General features: G+C 37.8%; 1 protein-coding gene across 3 annotated transcripts in view; it reads right to left on the bottom strand.

Moving 5' to 3' along the window:
• Positions 1–1105: 1105 nt before the first annotated feature.
• zgc:193801 (uncharacterized protein LOC564476 homolog) overlaps positions 1106–17195 on the bottom strand; it is a 42970-nt gene continuing 26880 nt past the window's right edge. For all 3 annotated transcript variants that reach the window (XM_043715630.1, XM_043715632.1, XM_043715631.1), the window contains exons 4-8: positions 15823–16017; positions 14791–14943; positions 9659–9796; positions 7260–7352; positions 1106–1960 (exon numbers count right to left, since the gene is read on the bottom strand). In XM_043715630.1, the coding sequence (XP_043571565.1) occupies positions 1385–1960; positions 7260–7352; positions 9659–9796; positions 14791–14943; positions 15823–16017 (1155 nt within the window). In that variant the 3' untranslated portion in view covers positions 1106–1384. The remainder of the gene's footprint in view (positions 1961–7259; positions 7353–9658; positions 9797–14790; positions 14944–15822; positions 16018–17195) is intronic.

Below are 17195 nucleotides of genomic sequence, written 5' to 3'. Positions count from 1 at the left end.
AAACCAGAACAAAATTGAAACAATGAGCACATCATGAAAGAGTGAAATGCAATATTGAAGAGGCTATAAAATAAGATGTGTAGCAATCTAAGGTATGAAATTATTTAGAAGGAATTTATTAAAAATAATTTAATGTACACTAATTATTTTGGATTCAAACATCACCAACTTGGACATATTGAATGATTTCAACTTATCAATTTATCCTCAATTTAATGAAAACACAACCAAAATTGCACAAGTCACTTGGTCATTTAATAAAAACAGCTTAAAGTGTGCAGAGTTTATACAAACTTCAAAGGCATTTGAGGCACCTTGTAAGCATTCAGCTCACAATATAATAAGACTGAATGTGAAAAGCAAAGTGATTTTATTTCAGCAGATGACAAGTTCAATTTACTTGTAGTTGCTTTATATATGATGGTTGGGTTGCCAATTTAGGTGCCCATCATCTTCCATATTATGAGGCTGAGCTCTGGGGCTGGCAGGAAAATTATTAATATGGCTATCTGCTCTATTTTACATGCTGCTCACCAAAAACATACCTGATGTTAATGGAATATCCAGCACCAATTGTGGCAGAGTTTTGCCGTTAATTATTCTAGCAGGTCTATCACATTTCTGAGTAATTTAGATTGGTAGTTTTGAGGGGTGTGAAAGGCAAAATGCTGGACATTATTGCAATGTATACAAAGGGACAGTAGTTGTCACAAATCTAATTTCCTTTAATATAATCATCTGTTAATGAAAAGGTCATTAAAATTCAGGAGATGCCATCATGCACACAAAATAGTAAGCCTACTTGATGGTAAACTTCCATTACCTGATGACTGAATTGTCAGTGGCCCTTCCCAAAGATTTAACTTTATTGAATATAAATTTACACTTTATCATAACTATTAGTGAATTCCTAAAGCTCCTATAAAATAGAAACAGATTCAGTTGAATGGCCTTGAAATCAAATAGCTTACAGAATGTTTCATTATTTTAAATCAATCATGGTTAGCAGTCAGCTTATTTTTAAGTTCCCAATATTGGTTTAATCAAGAACTATAACAATAATTGTACTTTATTGCTGTGTTGGTAATTTTTTTTTGAAAGGTCAAAAGGTCAGTCTACAGTCTTGCTCTCTCACCTTAAGAAATAAGGATTTATTGTATTGCCTAAATCTCTGCTGCACAAGGAAACTGCACAGTATTCTTTGGCACAAAGCAATCTGAAATGGTCAAAGTTCATAAGTCAAATAAATTCTCTCTAACCTCCATTTAAAAAACTAAAATAAGAACAATTCTGAATTAAATATTAATAAATTATTCATTGAAATATTGAATAAAAATAAAGCCATACATTTCGACACTATAAAATAACATAGCAGTACACTGTTTCAAACAGTTCTCTGGATTTTTGATTGACTTCCTTCTTCCGGATCCTCTTCAGAAATCCGTTTGCCAGAGGAAAGTTCAACATTATCAGTGATGTGTGTGACAGGATACAGATGTACGCGTGTGGGGGAAGTTGACTCCATATTTGAAATGGTTGACTCACTGTCTAAATGGACCTCTACAATTTCAAGTGTTGTCAAACCTGCAGATTCATTTGATGAATTATTATTAGGCTCAATGAAGGATATGACATTTCCAGAACTGAGGTCCATTTCAGATGCTGCAATTACATCATCTGATGTTGACATGATTCCATGCTCAGAGGTCACGATTTCATGCGATGTCACTATAGTGGTTGGTAAGGTCAGTGTTATGCTATGACGCTTGGGGGACAAAGTTGCACTGCCCACAAATGTCTGTTCAGTTGTACGCTCAGTTCCATCAGTGCAATCATCTTTAGAATCCTGAATAGAATCAGAGCCACCATTAGCTTGATGATTTAACTTGTTATACTCTTTCCGTAGCAGCTCCACCTGCATCTGTAAGAGCTCCTTGTGCTGCATCTCCATCTGTTCAATCTGAGAACAAAGTAACAATTACTTCTAGCCACAACTTTCTTTTGCTGTCCAAAATCATCAGTGTAATACAACAGAGCACTAATCTTCTCATTATAACAAATGCACAAATAAGCTTAAGCTTTTAACTTAACAATTATATTTTTGAGGCAAAAATCTAAATTATGAAATTATTCTGTACATTAGTGTTTCCATACACATGTCCAAAATCTAATTTTAACTTGATAGCAAAGTATACAGCTAAAGAAATATGAAACATCAAATAATATCTAGGAGGGATTTACAAGATTGTAGAACTGTTTACCACAAATTATTCAACTTTTCATATTTAACATTATCCTGCAAACTCAGGCAGGCCTCATGTATTTTAAATTTGAGGTAAAGTTGCTTGATCAAAAAAATTGACTTATTCCATGATTGACAGTCAATTTTCTGTGGCACATCTCTGAAGTGTTACTCAAAATGAGAACTACAAAGATTAACGAGCAAACTTATTGCTGGTTGGAGAATCACTTGTGTCACAGAAACATGGAGAAAAGGAAGGGCAGAGAAGAGGAGAAATACATCAGCATCTTAAAAGTGACAAATGAATCAACTCACTTGAGCAATGAGATATTGACAGATTTAGCTAACTCACTTTGTGCCTGGACTAAATTTGCACTGCAAAATGTTGGTTATTTTCTTGTGTCAATGTTTGATCTTATCAATCCAATAATGCAATGAAGTTAAATTACAACATTCAGTTATTTGATTAGCCAACAAGTGTGTTTTGGAGAAACTAGACAATTATACATTTGAAGCTGGAGAAGCTGTTTCAAGAAGAATGGAAGAGCTACAGTAAAGTGAGTAACCAGTTAGGAAAGGATTTTTTAAAAAAGTATGACATCAGAAAATTCAGGATTCATAAGTAGTAAGGGGTAAATATAAGCAGCAGCAGAAAAGACCTAAACAGAACTGTAAGTAATGTTTGAGATTTTTGACTAAAATAAGATGATAAAGTTTAGATCAGAGTGGTGCTGGAAAAGCACAGCAGGCCAGGCAGCATCCGAGGAGCAGGAAAATCAATATTTCGGGCAAAAGCCCTTCATCAGGTCGATTTTCCTGCTCCGCGGATGCTGCCTGACTTGCTGTGCTTTTCCAGCACCATTCTGATCTAAACTCTGGTTTCCAGCATCTGTACTCCTCATTTTTGCCTAAGGTGATAAAGTGTTTGAGACGCTTTTAAAATAATCAAGAATAGTTACTATCTCATGTGACATTAAAAAGTTGAGCGGTTGAATCCACAGTTGTGCCAAATTAGAATTTGAATGCTGTCTTCTGTGAATGGATAGCTGATACATTTGGGGATTGTGTTTACTCTGAATGTAATTCTTTCAAAAGCAGGTTTATAACCTCAGTGCAATTTTTTTTGGGTGGGATGGCAGGCACAGAAGAATAAGTTTGGTGAACAGTGGGTCATGACTCAAGAACCTTGAGGTTTGAGATCCAGCTCCAAGATATGACTAAGCAAATATGCAATTTCTTTGAACTTAAATAGGGTCCAAACACTCACGTTGACAGTGTAAATTCATCAAAATATTCCAATAAAACCACTGCTATTGACACATCACAGATTGCTCTTACGTTACACCTTTGCCTTTAATATCGTTGTCAGATTCCTCAAGATACAAAACAGACGGATCTGATTTATTTCACTATTTTGATCTACCATAAAATGTATTGCATACAAACATAAATGATCTAATTTTTAAAAATCAGCTTAAAGAATCTTGATTTTTCTGTTTGTGCAGTTTTATCCCCAGTTTTTGAAGACAGAAGCTACATTTAGGTATGTGATGCAAAGAAAGAAATCACTCTCCATTGGGAGAGTATTCTAAGACCTCCTATCCTCATTGTGTGTGTATGTGTGCATGAGGGAGAGGAAGGGACGGAGAGAGAGAAAGACAACGAGAGGAGGGAGAGAAAGAAAGCAAGAGAGAGAGAAAAAGAGAAAAAAAAAACAAAATTTTGTTTTAGATGAACTACGCCAAAATCGATAAAATTACACTTATTTGTTCATCTTCCACATCTAAAAAGCAATATATTAAATTTAAGATTAGCTTGGAGTACAGAAGGGTTAAAAAATATATTGCTGAAAAAGGAGACACATTGTTGAAGCTTTTCCTCTTACATTTTATCAGGACAAATGCAAGAATGCCAAATTACAAATGATTACAACAATTTATAGCACAGGAGAAAACATTGCAGATTAGTGGGTAAGTCAATTCTGATTGGCCAAGGCATTACCATGTAGAAAGCAATAGGGAACTATAGTTTCCTTAAGCGTCTGGGTAACTCACAAAAGGTACAAGGTTTGAACATATTTGTTCTGTTTACAGAGGACTAATCCCTTCTTATTAATGTAGGTCACGTCCAGCATAAATGTGCCATACAGACTGAGTCCATGCAATAAATGGTAATGTCATGGAACTCTCTGCCTAATAGAGTTGTGAAAGTGGAACTATTCAAATGATTTTGCAAATTAGTAAAATGAATGTAGGATGGAAAATAATTTGTAGGGATATAGTGATTAAGCAGGGGAATGGGTTTGACAGGATAGTTCAGAGGAGAGCCGGCATAAAGAATCATTTCTGGCACTGACTTTAAGACATTAACGATTTAAAATTGCATGCAAAGAACATTCACCTTGCATTCATCAATTGAAAATATTCTCTCTTAGGTCTGGTCGTGGCCACATGATGAGCAGAATACATGTTTACTTATATTAATTAATTTTTTAAGAGCTGGAGTGCTACACAATGAACATGTTATCTATTTGTTTATAAATAGAATGCTTATTGATAGGTCGACAAGCATTTTGTAACGAATTGAGAGTAACACTGTCAAAACTAAAGATATTGTTAGTTCTGAGACAATAAACTGCCATGGCTCAACAAACCAATAACATATTTTCTCTTCATAAACAAAGCACATGATGCTAGGCAACATTAAGATTAATAAACTTGAGATACTTGAAGCAAAAGCTTAGAGTGTGGTCAAAAGATTGCCCCATTTAAGTGCCAACCAATTTTGAACAGGTGAATTACCAGGTCACGAAATTCACCTGCTTTGCAATATTAAGAGGTAAAAGTATTATAGTTTTCAAAAATGAAAGAGTTAAGATCACATGATGTGGGTAATTTTTATTACCAACAGTAATCTGGTAGGGAAAACGGTCATTTATGGATCAATTTGATTCCAAAATGAAACTCAACCACATCCAAATGAAATTCACCCTTCCAAATTACAAGCTTGATAATGAAAATGAAAATCTATCCAAAGCATGGACATATTTGGGTTACTTGCGTGTGGAAAAGAAAATTGGCCACAAAGAAAAAGGATGAGAAACTCAGCCCTCCTTGTATTTGAATGCCAAATCCTCAGCAAGGAACCAATGTGGTACAGCTTGTAGGGTAGCAGGGCAATTCAGGCAGTAATTTGCTGATTTTCATGCATAACTACATGTGTGCACACATACACACACAAAATTGCTGCTGATTTAGTCCTTAAGAATGGTGAGGGCTCATTCCTATTGCAATATCTGACCAATGTTCAATGTTAAAAATAGGCATGTGGGACGTCACATAAAAATTCTTGGCAGATCAGCATGATGCAGAATGGATAACAAAACTGTGGTATTCCAATGACAGACTGCATTCCATCAATACTAGCCTGAGGCCAATCTTAGGTGTGATAATATTATGAGCTATTGGCCCTGATTTTCGTTCTCAGCAACGAAGGAACTGTACATTCCATTTATCCTATTGACAGCTGCACATAAACTTGTCAACAGAGATTTTCTCCAAAGTAACCTTTTCTACTGCTTTGGTCTCTAGAAGGGGTGTGTGATGTGTGCCATAATTGTGCTGGGCAAGCAACAGCAAGGACCACCAAGTTGATTGAGAAGTCCAAGCTGAGATAAGCAGAGTTCAAATCATCAACTTACAACTATATTGCACCTTTAACATAGTAAACTATCTCAAAGTACTTCATTGGAGCAATATAAAGCCAATAAGCCAAATCAGAAGATAATGAAATATTTCAAAAGCATCACCAAAGTGATACATGTCAAGCAACGCCTAAAGAAAAGGGAGAAGTAGCAAGGCAGAGAGGTTTATAGAGGATATACTAGACATTAAAGCTTTGACAGTTGAAGGGATGACTGGCAATGACGAAACGTTTAAAATCAGAAGTGCTCCCGAGACCAGAACTAGAGAAATGCTGATATCTTGAGAGCCTGCACAGTCATAGACAATAGAGATGTACAGCATGGAAACAGACCCTTCGGTCCAACCCGTCCATGCCGACCAGATACCCCAACTCAATCTAGTTCCACCTGCCAGCACCCAGCCCATTTCCCTCCAAACCCTTCCTATTCATATACCCATCCAGATGCCTCTTAAATGTTGCAATTGTCCCAGCCTCCACCACTTCCTCTGGCAGCTCATTCCATACCCGTACCACCCTCTGCGTGAAAAAGTTGCCCCTTAGGTCTCTATTATATCTTTCCCCTCTCACCCTAAACCTATGCCCTCTAGTTCTGGACTCCCCGACCCCAGGGAAAATATGTTGCCTATTTACCCTATCCATGCCCCTCATAATTTTGTATACCTCTTTATGGTCACCCCCTCAGCCTCCGACGCTCCAGGGAAAACAACCCCTGTCTGTTTAGCCTCTCCCTGTAGCTCAAATCCTCCAACCCTGGCAACATCCTTGCTAAGTCTTTTCTGAACCCTTTCAAGTTTCACAACATCTTTCTGATAGGAAGGAGACCAGAATTGCACGCAATATTCCAACAGTGGCCTAACCAATGTCCTGTACAGCCGCAACATGACCTCCCAACTCCTGTACTCAATACTCTGACCAATAAAAGAAAGCATACCAAACGTCTTCTTCACTATCCTATCTACTTGCTACTCCACTTTCAAGGAGCTATGAACCTGCACCCTTAGGTCTCTTTGTTCAGCAACACTACCTCAGACCTTACCATTAAGTGCATAAGTCCTGCTAGGATTTGCTTTCTCAAAATGCAGCACCTCACATTTATCTGAATTAAACTCCATCTCCAGCATCCAGTTTTTTGGTTATTTGGTTTCTTTGTTTGACTGCACATGTGCATGCCCCAGAGATAGCCATCAGATTTCCCTCATTATAACAATGAGCACAGACAGCATCACCATTATTCACTCTGCTCATGTTTGTCCACAGCATATTTATATGTACAGATAATAGAAACGTAAATGATTAAATATTTCATAATCACCATTTGATTTATTTTATTCTCAATATCTCTGGAACATTTATATTGCTTTAGTTCTTCAGCCATTTGCCAATTGGCCTCTGTAAGACCTGCAATCTAAAGCATGTACGTGAACAGTTTTTCAAAAAATTAGAAACAATTTTTCTACAAAAGTAGTAAATTAGAAACAAATTCAAAGCAGTCTTTCTTTTTTAAATATTTACATACTGGCAATGCCACTGACAATAGAGACCACAGGGAATAAAATAATTGGTGCAATCATAAATAAACAAACAGGAAAATGTCTGCTTGGTTTTTGTCATTAACAACCTGTTGCATAATCAGCACAGCCTTTGATATCTTTGACATTTTTTCAAAGTAGATGGCTACTACTAATAAAATAGGTGTGTTAATCTCACTATCATAGAGGTTATTGAGGAAGGCAAATAATTGGGTGAATTGATATCTAAAGATACTTGCTCACGTTTTGCCACCGCAGTAGTTAAGTGCTGAGTGAGAAAATCCACAGGTGACCTTCTCAACTTGTCATGAATTAAAGGCTCTTAAGTTTTCAATTAATAACCAGTTAAGTGTCTCAGCCTGCCTCTGGCTTGATTCTTGCCTGCCTCGAAGGCAGGTAAGAGTGCCTGGGAAAGCAGAGGGACCTAATTGCTGTTGTGGTTCTGTTCGCCAAGCTGGGAATTTGTGTTGCAGAAGTTTCGCCCCCTGTCTAGGGGACATCCTCAGTGCTTGGGAGCCTCCTGTGAAGCGCTTCTGTGTTGTTTCCTCCGGCATTTATAGTGGTTTGTTCTGCCGCTTCCGGTTGTCAGTTCCAGCTGTCCACTGCAGTGGCCGGTATATTGGGTCCAGGTTGATGTGTTTGTTGATAGAATCTGTGGATGAGTGCCATGCTTCTAGGAATTCCCTGGCTGTTCTCTGTTTGGCTTGTCCTATAATAGTAGTGTTGCCCCAGTCGAACTCATGTTGCTTGTCATCCGTCTGGCTGTCAGTTCAGAAATGTTCTTGATGTATGGTAACGTGGCTAGTCCTTTGGGTTGTGGCATATCCTCATTCCGTTATCTTTCCCTTAGACATCTGTTGATGAAATTGCGTGGGTATCCGTTTTTGGCGAATACATTGTATAGGTGTTCTTCTTCCTCTTTTTGCAGCTCTGGTGTGCTGCAGTATGTTGTGGCCCTTTTGAACAGTGTCTTGATGCAACTTCTTTTGTGTGTGTTGGGGTGGTTGCTTTCGTAGTTCAGAACTTGGTCTGTGTATGGGGCTTTCCTGTGTGCCTTTGTGGTTAATTCTCCGTTCGGTGTTCTCTGTACCATCATGTCTAGGAATGGGAGTTGGTTGTCCTTTTCTTTGAATCTGATTCCTGTGAGTGTGGCATTGATGATCCGGTGTGTGTTTTCTATTACTGTGTTTTTTAATGATTACAAAGGTGTCATCCACATATCTGACCCAGAGTTTGGGTTGAATTTGCGGTAAGATTGTTTGTTCTAATCTTTGCATTACAGCTTCTGCTATGAGTCCAGAGATGGGTGAGCCCACGGGTGTGCCATTGATTTGTTCATATATTTGGTGGTTGAATGTGAAGTCTGTTGTGAGGCACAGATCCAGTAGTTTGAGTATGCAGTCTTTGTTGATAGGTTCCCTGTCTTGTTTGTTCTGTATGTCCAGGAGGTTGGCTATTGTTTCTCTGGCTAAGGTTTTGTCGATAGAGGTGAACAGTGCTGTTACAGCGAATGAGAGCATAGTTTCTTCCTTGTCTATGTGTATATTTCTGATGATGTCCAAGAATTCCTGTATTGACTGCATAGAGTGTCTGGATCCGCTGATCAGGTGTTTCAGTTTCTGCTGTAGTTCTTTCGCCAGTTTGTGTGATGGTGTCTCTGGTAGCGATACGATGGGACCTAATTGCTGTTTTCGTTTTGGGAGGGGACATCACTTGCCCTAATCTGGGGCCAATCAGAAACACTGTTGTGGGGCACGGGGTGGCTGAACACATGACCCACAGGAAAAATAGTTACCTTGTCAATGTTTATGTTTTCTCCGCAATCACTCAGATCCTAAAGATACTGGCTGCTGATTAGATGGGCTTTTAGAATGGAGGTTCATGATTTAGCTAAAGCACCAGCCCTCACACTTTGCACATGGAACACTGTGCTTTAGGTCAAAATTTGTAAACCTTTGTGCATCCACAAGTTACTTCTTTGTGCCCTTCTGTTCTCAGTCTAATTGAGACCCGTTGTACTGCTGACTAGTTTGTTCTACATTTTGTTTCTGAAATATAATCATTTATTTATGTATTGTAAATAAAGGATGCTAGACCATCATATCCTATGATAATTAAAATCATAAGATTTGCTTACTTTGCTTCAATATGAACATTATCATCATTTCTGAGGTTTACACACCTGATTTTTTAGCTGTTGGATTTCCATTTGGAGCCTGCGCTCAGTTTCTGCTTTCTCTACTCTAAGTTGATGATTCTGCTGGTGTAGTTCAAGTAGTTGCTTTTCTATTAGCAGATTTTGATCCAAAATGCCATCGCTCTGAAATAGTTAAAAGCCCATACTTATGGTTATTAAAAGCACGTAAGGAAGGAGGGATGGGAGGGCTGGAAGAAAGTTGTGATCTGATAATTTGTTACTTTATCAAAATCTGAAATAAATCACTCTTCACTAGATTTTGGTAGAACACCAATTAACTAATTATCACAGAGCCAGTATGCAAATATCAGAATATTTGCTCCCAACTCTCAGATTAGTATACAGGGCAACCTCGATTATCCGAACAATACAGGCAGTGAGTATTTTATTTGAATAATCGAATGTTCGGATAACCGTGTTTGTACTGTATTTAAGTTTAAAAATATTTGAAAGCTTACAGGGACTCAGGGACTCCTGCCTTCAGAGTATCGGATACAACATGCTGGTATATTTGGATAGTGAAAGGTGCCTGGAAGAGAGCTAAAGTTCCAACATCACTTACTGAGCATTATACGATCAGATTAAATAATCAGGAGCAGTTATATATACACATTTAAAATTAAGTTAAAGATGATTATAAAACTTAAGGGACAGTTAAATTTTTCTTGCTTAAATATCTGTAAACCAAAGCAGCAAACAAATAATTTTTATAACAGGAATTTTTCAGAACTTGCAAGAAAAATGGCAAGTTCACAGTGCAAAAATTAATTTAATAGAAACTACTGTGTTGAAGATGAAATATGGCATTAGTTGTGAACCCTACAAGTTGCTGAATAATTTGCAACTGTCAAATATGGAGGGTTTCCAGAAATGGTTGCATTTGGATGTTAAACTCAATACAGTTAGGGCTACCATTTCACAGAATAAGGACACTATTTAGACTTTCCATTTTAAAACCAGTTAGTAATTAATAATAATTCTACTGCCATATAAAATAAACCAGCATAGAATGTGAGGAGGTGGCTGAGACATTAAGGCATGGTTAGTCTATTGTACTTTGTAGTTATGGGCTCAAATCCCACTCTTATTGCTGTTTCCAGAAATTTCCAACTCTCTTTTTTTGCTCTTGGGGTTTTGTGGTGCTGTGGTAGTGCATCTACCTCTGAGCCAACAGATGTCACAACATGTCTGTACAGGTTGATTAAATAACTACAACCAAAAGGCAAGAGGAGTCCTGTGGTATAGTGGTAGTGTTCCTAATGCACGAGGCCTAGGTTCAAATGCTACATACTCCCAAGAGTTGTCTTAACATCTCTGAACAGGTTGATGAGAAAAAATATCTACAACCAGCAGACATGTTAAAATGGGTAGATTGTACATGCAAATAAATCCTTCAGAGAAAACAAACAGATTAGAGAAGACAATTAATTGATAGAATGGAAATCAAGTTTAAAACAAAAATCAAATTTTAATGAGGTTTCTTAGGCCTGAACATCACCAATTGAAACTATATGGGATCATGACTGGCTCATGAAATGCTTCTGGCAAAGGAATGCCAAATATCTAATTTGATTTGCTGTGAATTGATTTCTGGTAGCTGTGGCTAATTAATAAATCTAGAATAAAATCAGTAATGAGAAGGATTCTAATGGCGTAGCGATAGTGTCCCTATGTCTGAACCAGGAGGCCAAGGTTCAAGTCCCATCTGATCCAGAGGGGTGTAGTAACACCTCTAAACATGTTGATTAGAAAATGCTTAAATCAGTAATGATCATGATTGTTGTAAGATCCCATCTATTTTACAATTTACTCTCAGGAAAGGAAATCAGTGTTTTGGATGCTGGGTCTGGCATGCATGTGACCCCAATTTCCCATCAGTGTGGTTGATTCTTGGCTGCCTTCTGATGTTGCCTAGGAAGGTATTCAGTCGTATCAAACCACTACAGTTCAATAATTCTGAACAGGCATTGTGGTTATACCTAAACTACATAGACAACAGGATCCAAGGTGGTTGCTCACCATCACCTTCAAGGTGATTTGAGATGGTCGATATATGTTAGCCCTGCCTGTAGCACTCATGTCCCATGAATGAGCAAAAAATCAAATAGCTCCATGTAGGCAACTACCACCTTTGGTTCCTGTATTTCTTGAACTGTACATCTTTCTGAATATTATTCAATGATATTTTAGTACATTGTTTAAATCATATGCTCATGTAACAATTTCGGAGCCTTACTAACCTTTAAAATCTTTAAATTTTATTGGTTATGAATGGACTATTAGACCGTACACCTGTATTTACGAAGGTCTTTGTAAACCTTGTCACTCTTATCAGTTTATGCAAGGCGAAATTCTCAGTGCAGAATTAATTGGAGCAGAGAACTAAGGGGAATAGCAAATTGACAGCACAAATTGCAAAGTTCTCTAATCCACCCAATTGTGGGCTAATGTGGCTTAGCCTAAAAACATAGTACAGTTGATTATAAGCAAGTCACTTCAGGGGGAGAACAGCAATGAAAATCAGTGATAGAGACCATAGCCCAGGATCCCAAGAGGAAGGGAGTGATTGATGTTCATATTTTAAAGAGGTGAACAGGGAAGAAAAAACGTTACAATTGACAGGATTGAGTGATTTTAAAGGAGGAGGTGACAGAGGTCTCATGCCAGATATAGCATTTGACAGGCTAATATGAATTTTCCCTGGGATCAAGAATCTCTGTTGAATGGCGGTGTCAGTAGGAAGACATCAGCCTTATACTAATATGACACAGTCCTGAGCCTAGGTTAAGGTGAGTAGCAAGGGTTTTTTCCCTAAGGTGGGATAATTCAAAACAAGGGGGTATATTTTAAGGTGAAGGGAAAAAGGTTTAAAAAGGACGAGGGGCAACTGTTCTTTTACACAGAGACTGGTTCGTGTGCGGAATGAACTGCCAGAGGAAGTGATGGATGCAGGTAGAGTTACAATGTTTAAAAGACATATGGATAAGTACTTGAATAGGAAAGGTTTGGCGGGATATGGGCCAAACGCAGGCAGGTAGGACTTGTTTAGCTTGGGAACATGGTCAGCATGGACTGTTTGGATTGAAGGGTCTGTTTCCATGCTGCGACTCTATGGTCACAGGGAGACACAGATGGAAGGAGGTAAATCACAGGGGAGAGGTAGGAAGAGGTTTGGTAGCAAGGACAGATGGGTAGCTCTTGATGGACACCCACTTCCCAACACTGGGTTTCTCAATCAGGCACTGAATGCCTAACATCATGGTTTACCCCATGTGCCATGCAATCCAGAAAAGAAAATTGTTCACTTTCCCATAGAGGAGAAATTACTGACAGATCATACATCCCCATCTTCTTGGTATTTAGTACCTATTAAAGCATGACCAAAAACAAATGGTGATGCAATAATAGAAGAATAAAAAAAAACAATACTTTAGATATACAAACTTTCACAGCTGTCAAGTCTTCTGTTGGAAAAGTATCTATTTCATTTTACATGGTCACGTAAAAACAAAAGTAGAAGTAGTTGTCTGAATATCTGTGATGATAGGTTGCATGAAAAGCAGAGGACATTTAGACTATTCTGCAGGACTAATGCATTCAAGCAAAACATAACAGTAATGCATCATCTCAGCCAACACATTAAAATAGCAATAACCTACAGGGAAACGCAGCAGCAGTCTAGACATGCTGTGCTCATTTTCCATTTAACCCAGGTCTGGTATAGAGCACAATGAAATGCTATCTGCCTTAAATAATATCTATGCTGACTCATTGCTGGTTTAAACCAGGCAGTGAGTGAATGTCAAAGCCTTACATCTGAAGGAGACTGTCTTTCTTATTTGTGGAACTGTTCCAGAAAATTGCTTAGAGCCATTATTTTAAATATAGAAGGATCCAAACACAGTTCTTACAGTTACAGGCAGTAGAAACCTGGCAATTTAACTTAATACTTTCCACCTGGAACTTAAAGCAATGTCCATAATTTCAAAAGGAGCCCAGTTACTGCTTCTGATAAGCAGTAATTAAGATCTAACACTCACTAATTTATAAAAATTTAAGCATCGCTTTGGAACACTTTGGAACTTGGTTGCCTAAATCAAAAGCAGGGAAATTCTGAGGGTAGCAAACTGGGAACATAACTTACAGCACAGTTTCAATGACTCTCAGGGGAAAGAAACAAAAAACTGTTGTTAACTATAATAATGGCCACATAGTTTTGTCAATCTGGAGTCCTTTTGTTGCCAGCATTTACCAAAATTAGGTTTACTGGCTGACATACTATACAGCATCCTCCATTAGACACTGTACACAGCATACATGTCTCTCTTCCCATTTCCCGACCCTAGTCCACTGACCCCTAGCAGAATCATAGAAATGTACAGCATGGAAACAGACCCTTTGGTCCAGCTTGATCCAGTTCCATTTGCCAGTACTTGGCTCAATATCCCTCTAAACCTTTCCTATTCATATACCCATACAAATGCCTTTTAAATGTTGTAACTGTACCAGCCTCTATCACTTCCTCTGGCAGATCATTCCATAAAAGCGCCATGCTTTTCGTGAAGAAGTTGCCCCTTACATCCCTTTTAAATCTTTCCCCTCTCAGTCTAAACCTATGCCCTCTAGTTCTGGACTCCCCGAACCCAGGGGAAAGACCTTGTCTATTTACCCTATACTTGACCCTCATGATTTTACAAGCCTCTATAAGGTCCCAGCCCACCTTTCTCTGCAGCAGTGTCAAGGCAGTGTTGAAGTCACCAAGCCAGAGTGGGTGACCAGTGATGGCATGAACTGTGGGGTCTTACTGTTGCAGTGAGCATTTTATAGCACTTTACGTTCCCAGACAACTTGAAACTTCCAGGAAAATCCATGCTCCATTCCAACAAACTTGCTAATGAAAAAGCAGTTTGGTGTTGCGAGGTCACCCGAGACCATCATCAAACTGGAGACCAAATCTGGATCCTTCCTGGTTTACGTAACTCTTCTACTCAATGAGATGTGAAGAGAGAAGCAAAATAAATATGAACACCACCTTCAACAACCCAACTGAAAAGTTAGTCCATTCAGTATGGCACAACACAAAATAATAAAAAAAGTTAAATGAATTAGAATTTTACCTGTTCTACAACTAGGTTTGCAGTATCACTGTACACAAGCTCTCCATTTTCCCCATCTGGGTCCATAAGTACCAGAGTTTGATGATCATCTGCTGACGTAGAGCCCATAGATTCTTTGGCATCAGCAGTGATACCATTGGTCAGATTGCCATCCTTTTAAAAAGATAACATAAAAAAAAAATCCATTGTTAATTATTACTAAGACTGAGATGTTGAACTGTTCATGAGTACCTACTTTGTGAATCAAATACTTGGCTATTCTTAAAATTTAGCTAACATACATCAGAAGTATATTAGAACTCCAATCAGGAGGGCTTATATTTCTAGCACGTTGCCTAATACCTACAAAACTGAACATTTAATTATAAAATGTGACATGAGTGTCCAATATAAACCAGCCAGTCTTGTAATTTGAATGATTTTAAAGATGAAATATTATTGTTAATGATTATTCTATTTTTAGCACTACCTTTGCTTTTGATTTAATCCATATATACACAGCTATTAGTCGACACCATCTTTTTAAAAGAATAAAACCTGAACACTACTGAAACTGGGAAGACAGTATAAATATGAAAATTAACTTTGGAAGTTTGAAATTCCAGACCCTCAAATTTATTTCTGCAATTTAATGTAAAACAAAGTCAATTTTAACAAGATTTCATAAACTTGTTTCCACTTTCATTTTTACCTTCAATAGGTTTGACTACTAAATAGATATCTGAATAGCTCATCTATATTTCCTGTGCTTAAAAATTGTGTGACAAACATGAAATTAAATAATGGCATGAAAACATCTAGATGTGTATGCAACCTCAAGCAAAATTACTTGTACATACATCATCCTCATCTAAAATGATTTGACTAATTTATACAGTTTATTCAAGATATTTTGTCACAGATTTTGCTGCACCACATGGGGATCAACTTTCCATGTGAATGGGAAGACCATGGTACTGAAAGATTATGACTGGACAAAATTGGGGTTACAAAACAAAATCACTTAATTTCCAATGTGCTTTGTTGACATACCTTTGCAGCCTGTCCTACAATAGTATCATTCTTCCCCGTGGTAAGAGTCGAGGTTGTTGTGTTAATGGCTACTTCTGTCACAACAGGACTAAATGGCGTGATATCCATTGTCCCACCAGAGGTAATGTGGTTGCCTCCATAAGCTTTATGATGAGCTTCTGCACTTTGTTCGTAATACTGTCGACTATTTACCTCCTAAAACAAAAGAAGAGATTGCACACAACATATTATCACAACAATATTGGTAAATCTATTTTAAATCAATCTTTGATTAGAAATAAATTTATAAGTTGCATAAATAGGTTTTCAAAATAGATTATATAATTAGCATTCACAAATACTTCGAATTGCCCACACTCTACCTGAATGGTTCAAGTTTTATCTTGGGCAAAGTTGGACCTGCTAGCCATCCAGCTTTACCGAACCTACACAATGGTGTTATTTTTATATGTGCATGGTATATCGCATTATATTGGCGAGTACACTAATGGTTCTCCTAAAAGTCTCCTGGTTCCCAATTCACATTCCACTTTTCAAACCCAGTATGCAAACTGACTCTAATTTTATTTATACTTGAAAATGTGATGAATTTAACGCGATGAAGTGGACAATAGTCTAAATGCACATCATATTGAATCCTAGGTCTTTTTGTGATAATAATTTCTCAACCCGAGAGAGATTTCCCATGTGATGATAGTTATCTTCATTAAACCACCAGGATGGATTAAAACTGTACAAACTCTTGACATCTGATGCATCCAAGTTGGACTGCATTCCAGGTGTAAAAGAACAATATGCTGACTCATTGAATCATTCTACAACTCCCAAGCTGGATCATTTGAAAACTCAATTCGGTATAGAAGAACATTCTCAACAGTATCACATCTTTCCTTTATAGTGTTTCCACACTGAATATCAGATACTACAATTGAGTATATATAGGAGCTGGTAGCTGAATCTACCTGCTCTAATTAGTAATTTGCAAATAAATTAATCATTAACACAAAATAAGAGAGCAGTTAGAGTGTGATTATCAGCACTCAATACTATCACAAAGTACAGAGGAACCTCAATTATCTGTCATTCGATTATCCAAATATCGGATTATGGGCGGCACGGTGGCCCAGTGGTTAGCACTGCTGCCTCACAGCGCCTCCAAATATCGGATTATCCGGTAAGATCGCAAGGTCCCGATGCTTGGCTAAACTTTGCTATCTGGCATTCGATTAACCAAACAAAATACCCCCCCACCCATGTCCTTCAGATAATCAACGTTCCTCTGCAAATGACTTCCAACGTTCACATGTGGAGTCAACTTTCTAATGTCCATGTTTGTCATTTCTTCCATGGGTTTCGCGACACTAATACTTTAC

Source organism: Chiloscyllium plagiosum, chromosome 25 (genome assembly GCF_004010195.1).
Source record: "Chiloscyllium plagiosum isolate BGI_BamShark_2017 chromosome 25, ASM401019v2, whole genome shotgun sequence".
NCBI lineage: Eukaryota > Metazoa > Chordata > Chondrichthyes > Orectolobiformes > Hemiscylliidae > Chiloscyllium > Chiloscyllium plagiosum.
The sequence above is the reverse complement of the archived record's forward strand: the minus strand, read 5'-3'. Positions and strand labels throughout refer to the sequence as shown.